The following is a 6,366-nucleotide window of genomic DNA, read 5'->3' on the forward strand; positions in this document are numbered from 1 at the left end:
TTGTTTAATTAAGTATATAAGAATAAGATCCCTAAATTAGAGAACTCAAAAATGTTCACAAAAAACTTACAAAGAAGGCTTGATATGGAGTATTACTTTCATTTCCCTCCCTCGTTATAAAAATTATCAAACAGGGTGAGAGATTGGCACAAAATCTTTCCCTCCCCTTAATTTTCCTTCATCTAAAACTACCCTTAAATAAATTTCATTCACTGTCACACTAAACTAAATAAATGAACCAAAAAATGTAAGCCATCTACAATATCTATGTTTCAGTTCCACAAGAAATCTGCTGCAAGTTCACATTGTCCCATTTCTTAACAAGTTCATTATATCCCTCAGCATAGTCAACAGCAAACTCTGCCATTGAGCTCATAGCAGTTGACATACCAGCACAAAGCACCTTAACAGCAACTTCAACCAATTTCTCAGTATTCATTACCTCTTCAACCTGATCAATTTCTACCATTTCCATATTCTCACTATGTTCTTTTGATCCAACCGGATTTCGCCGATTCTCTTCTCTTAACTGTTGTTCATAGAGGGACCCCATGCCAGCTGCAAAAAAATCTATGCCTTCAAGCACTGATGTTTCTTCGAGAGCATCTAGACGCCTTGACAACTGAACACAAAGTCCAAACAACGGATGAATGCCACTAGACCTTCGGGGAGAACATGCTAGCTTTGATGGATCAGGCTCACATCTCACACATCTTAGAAGCCAGCCAGTTAGAGCATGAATGTAGGATCTTTGAGAAGTGATCCATGCCTCAAAAGTGTTTCGCCAATGCCTCAATTCAGTTTCAAGATTGGAGGCTGAACGAGCAAGCCTTTGCGGATCAGTTAGTGATGTGGCACATTGTTTTCTGGCATCAGTGTCAACTAGAAGAATCTTAGCTTCCTCTAACGTTCTCTTCTGTGTCTGATGGCATTCTGCCATCACTTTCCACATCTTGGCAAGCCTGTTAGACAAGGTTGAGTAGATGCTATTTAAATTTCATAGTTATAATATACAAAGTATTGTAAAGTTAATGATCTAAGTTAACGATTTTTAACTCAGAATTAGTCTTCACTATTGTAATATTACCAAACAAAGACTATTATTAGCAGTGATAAGATGGAATATTAGCGGTGAAAATACATTGAATTGCGGTCGAAGATTTACAGTTTATCTAGAAAATAAAGTTGTAAGGGAATTATGATTTTTCATACGTACCCTTGCACCAATTCAAGTAGCTGGGGATGCAACTCTTCATCTCTTAGAGTTTCAATTCTTCTGGAAATAGCTTCAACTGAGTGTATTGAAACTGTTATCTGGGTATGTAGATCTCTAATGGCTGCTCTTGTTTTATCAACAGAAGAGGGTTCCTCTCCATTTATATCATGATTCCTGAGTTGCTGACATTTCTTCTCATATGCAATACGAACACGTTCTCCAGACTGTTGAAGAAGAAAGTGGCATAGCATTAAGTTTCCCATTATTAAAATTGTATGCAATCATAAACATCATGACCTGTAACAATAAAGTTTAAAAGAATGATAGTACTAACTATAAACCAATTGTTGTTTTTATAGATGATTGATAACCTTAGAGTGAATACTAATTCTGTTCACCCCTAAAGGATTGTCTAAATAGGAGCTTACTGATAGAATTGAACAAAGGCCAGCTAAGTGTTAAGAAAATTTTAATTGATGACCAGAGAGAAGAGTTATAAGTTCCAATAGGCTATATTTCAAGCAGCAAGTATCTTTACCAAAGCATATCATCCTAGAAAAGTTTATTGAAATAAATATTACAATGCATTAAATAGTTCATAGGTAGCAATTCAGTAAGAAATGTACCAGTAAAAAGAGTTCAGTAATATACCTTGACTTCCTCAAAGAGCTTCTTCTCCCATGCATATAACCTGTCTAATGTTGACTGATGACTAACAGAAAACAAGCAATGTTCCTCTAGTGGATCATCGGTGATTTCGCAAACCTCATCCATAGTTCCTGAAGAATTCATTAAAAATCTTGATGAGGTTGAGCGTGAAGAAGCTGCGCGAAACAGCGCTACTGGGTTCAACAATTTTGATGCTGCAAAAGAAAAGCAATTCAAATTTATATTCTTCAAAATTTACAAATAGATATTAGTGAAAGAAAAATGATGTACTAATAAAAAATCAAATGAAAACTTGGGAACAAGTAAGAATATTTCTGCAAACAAGACAAACACATTTTCTATAGTATGGAGAGGATTGACTTTGCATTGGCCAAATGTTCCTACCATAAAAGAGCAAAAATTGCAATTTTTGACAATTAAAATGTTTAAATGCTTTGCAAACATTGCTAAATTCTTGTTCTTGCAATTTATTCTTGAAACTTGAGGTTTAACTCAGAATTCTGAACACTATGAAATGCAGAAGCAAACAAGAACACTTCCAACAAGGTGAAAATATAAAACATATACTTTCATCAAACCTGATAGTTCGTTAGAAGTTGATAAATACTGAGTTTTCTTGGCCTCTAACAATGCTGAGACATCACTGGCTGCATTGCAGATTATTGTGAATTGAGCTTCAAGACCCCTGATCACTTCAGACATGCTTGTGGGTCTTCTGTCTACATAAACAGTAAAACCAGGTGTTTCCTCCTTAGCTTCTTGATTACCAGTAGCCATTTCCTGACCTGCAGTTTGAGCTTTAGATACTTGAAAACATTCACTGCCATTGGCTTGCGAGTTTGTGACATCATCAGCAGTTCCAGTTCCAGCATCTTTTCCCTCCTCTTCCTCCTCCTCCTCCTTATGTTCATCAACATCTTCAACCGTGACTTCTTCTTTGGCAGGGTTGACATCAATTTTGGCTCTTTCTTCTGCTACATTTCTCTTCACAACAAAACCTTCTTGTTCAGTTTCATCTTCTTCCAGGTCCGGTATTCCTTCTTCTTCTCGGACCTGCATCATTTCTCTGATCTCATCATCCATTCCAGGGTTTCTTCTGGGGTAACCATAATAGTCCAATGATGAAAATGGGTTCCAAAATGATTCCCATTGGGAAGATTGAGGTGAAGGTGGAGGGATATTAGGCCTGTTATTGGGAGAGTAAGCAAAAACTGAAGGATTCATAGGTGAGGATTGCATGGGGAAAAAACCATCAATGCCAAACTGGTGCATGGGAGAATAAGTTTCAACCCGAACCATTTCAGGCGATTGAGGCCTTTCCTCAACTGAAATTGCTGGATTACCACCTGGCCTTAGGTAATTCACCTTCAAAGTTGTTCTGGGACCAAACTCAATTGTTGTCGGGGAGAAGGATTTTGATGATATGGGAATGAAGGTAGTGCTAGTTTTGTTCACAGGTGTGAAAGGTGGGCTTATGAATGAATCTAATGACATCTCGCATGGTTCATCTCCTTCAAAGTAATCACGAAGTGCGGTTGAAACCCTTTTCAGAGACTGAATGTATGCTACATGTCCAGTAGCAAATTGAGTTCTTTGCTCAACTGCCTGTTTGATGAACCGCTTTCTGTCTTTGCAAAGCTTAACTGCCTCTTCATCATCCAACCTTGATTGAGAACATCCCATCTCTTCACTATCTCAGGATTGCATTGAAATGGATGATATCAAAGGGAAACTCTTATTTATCACAAATCTGTACACACAAACAGAAAACTTCAATATAAAGAGAGGAAAGAAAACGTAAATAAATTAAGGTTTGATTACCCATTTGGTTCCTATATTACATACACTTATAATTAATACGTTACATTTTAATTCCTATGCGTGCTTTTTTTATTTATTTACTTAGTTTTAGTCCTTGTTGTTTATTATTATAGAGACTAAAAGGAAACTAAAACAGTATGTATAGGGTTAAAATGTAAAGATTACGAAACTATAAAGGTAATTAATCTTAAAATTAAGCATTGTAGCCAAAAGAAATGTATCAAGGTTAATAAAGTTGGATGCTTTTCTTTGTTGTCAAGTCACAAAAGGGCAATGGAAATAGAGACTTGGCCAAGAGAAACAAGTAATAGAGATTCCTCTATGTTTTCCATAAGATCAAACTATGCTCAATCACAACGCAAAGACATTAAGAAAGAAAAGAAATTTTGATCTGGGAATTTTTGTTTTCGGTATAGGTGAACAAAACCACTCGAAATCTCAACCAAAAATACATTACATAGTGAAAACAATTAAGGGCATACATTCATTAAAACAATCCTCAATTAGCCGAGGAAGAAAACCAGTATTCAGATCACAGACTAGGGGGCAAATCAAGGTGCCCATGACTTACGTAACTAAGAATATAGAAAGTATAAAAATGTTATTTTGGAACAAAAAACAAATGCAACAGAAAAAAAAAAGTGACACGAGAGCTGAAGGGTACCCATTTCACAAAAAAAAAAAAAAAGAAGGAAAAAAGCTCAATGCAACCTCAGTCTCTTGCTGTTAAGAGCTGAATGCGCTAGGAGAAGGAGAAAGAGAAAATACAAAGTGTTTGGGTTTGATTAAGAATGAAGATGAACAGTGAAGCATATACATACAGAGAGGGAGAGATAGAGACGTTGAGAAAAAGCAACGGTCAAAACATGAAGAAGTGAAACAGTGTTGTGTGGGAAACATAAAAAGACAAGAGTTTGAAAAGCAACAACAAAAAGAATGTGACATCTGCCCTTAATGTTGCACTGAATTTCTTCACTGCCACAAATGGAAAAATGTTTATGAAATTGACAACTCAAAATCAGGAATTAGTTGGCCCAATTAGCTACTACTCTCTTCCTTTTTCCATCTAACCGTTGTTTCAAGTTCCCAATTTGTATTTTGAAATCCAAATTTTTCAGTTATTTTAAGTCAAATTCAAATATACTCATGTTTGGACAAAAATTTCGACAAAAATTTATATAAAATATATAAATAAAAATGAATTAAACTTTTTTTGAGTTAAAATATAGAATTTTTTAATTTCTTTTTTTTACAAATTATAAGCTAAATATAACTCATAGAAAAATGTTATTTTTTTTTTGTCTTATAAGTGTTTCAGTTTTTTTTTACAAATATACTTTTTTTTTCATATATATAGTTCTCATAATATCTCAAAATTAACAATTAAAATCAATCTAACATCATTAGATATGATTTTCACTATTTATAAATCTAAGCAAAGAGTTTAACTAGTTGAATAGTAATATTTTTTCTTCCAAGGTTACAAGTTAAAAAGCAAAATAAATAAATAAAATATATCTTTAGTGTATAAGACAAAAAAAAATCAATTAAATACAATACACCAAGTTTGTTTTCTAAAACGTATAAGCCATTAATGATAAAATAATAATAATAATAATAATAATAATAATAATAATAATAATAATAATAATAATAATAATAATAATAATAATGTACATGCCAGGATTGATATTTTAAAAGTTACAACAAAATAAATATTTAATATTTAATAATTAATTTTAATATATATATATATATATATATATATAATTTCTTACTATTTCAAAATTCTATTAATTAAGGAGATTATAAGATAATTTTAACTGGTAAAAATTACAATTTGATATACATAACTGATGACATAATCTAATAATCTAATGTAATTGTTTAAGTATGATAATATAAAAAATATTTTCTAAAACTTCTTAAATTATAAACAAATTTCTAATGCTAGAGACTAATTACTATAGCATAAGATAAAATTAAAAATAGTTATAAATTTAATTTAAAATTTTGATTTTAAAAAATATATAGAAATTAAATAATATATTAAATCTATGCTTTTCACATTTATAATAAAGTACATGTGCTAATTTTCTTGAGGGATGGAACCATGTATGACGTGATATTCAATCTTGTCATTATATCATTGCGTTCTATATATGTTAATCATTATGGCTATGATTTTTGAACATTTAATTATTCGATCACTTAAATAAAAGTATCTAATTTTATAAAAAATTAATAAAAATAAATAGACCAGTTAGTTACAATTAATAATGTTAGATTTAAAATTTTATTCTCAAAGTAATTTTAGAATTAAAATTAAATAGCTTAGGTAATAGTTATATTTATTAACACTTTCAAAATTCAATAATAATTTACTTAATCAATGAACATGATTTATAGCACTATATTTATAACTTTTATTTTTATTTCTTACTCATTAGCACTCTAATTTTATTTGTTAATTTAAATTAATAAAAAATTTATTATTTTATTTATTAAACATGTTCTATGGTTGAAAAACAGAGTTACCTAAATAAATTGAATACGTTTCTTAAATATAAATTTTACTTTGGAGAAATTCAAATTTTATTTTATAATGAGTTTTAAACATGAAGATTAATTCAAAATGGATTTTAATTAAGATGATTTTA

General features: G+C 31.3%; 1 protein-coding gene across 2 annotated transcripts; it reads right to left on the bottom strand.

Moving 5' to 3' along the window:
- Positions 1-4,617, bottom strand: LOC109807516 (nitrate regulatory gene2 protein). 2 transcript variants are annotated; one of them, XM_020370052.3, is made up of 5 exons: positions 4,528-4,617; positions 2,464-3,635; positions 1,868-2,079; positions 1,217-1,440; positions 1-962 (listed from the first exon to the last, which is right to left on the bottom strand). In XM_020370052.3, exons 2-5 carry the CDS (start codon positions 3,566-3,568, stop codon positions 266-268), a joined length of 2,238 nt encoding a protein of 745 aa, XP_020225641.1. In that variant the 5' UTR covers positions 3,569-3,635; positions 4,528-4,617; the 3' UTR covers positions 1-265. The 2 variants fall into 2 exon arrangements, with proteins under 2 accessions (XP_020225641.1, XP_020225639.1); XM_020370050.3 differs by having other exon boundaries at positions 4,418-4,556.
- Between the last annotated feature and the right edge of the window lie 1,749 nt (positions 4,618-6,366).

Source organism: Cajanus cajan, chromosome 5, assembly GCF_000230855.2.
Source record: "Cajanus cajan strain Asha chromosome 5, NIPB_CcT2T_4, whole genome shotgun sequence".
NCBI classification, from domain to species: Eukaryota; Viridiplantae; Streptophyta; class Magnoliopsida; order Fabales; family Fabaceae; genus Cajanus; species Cajanus cajan.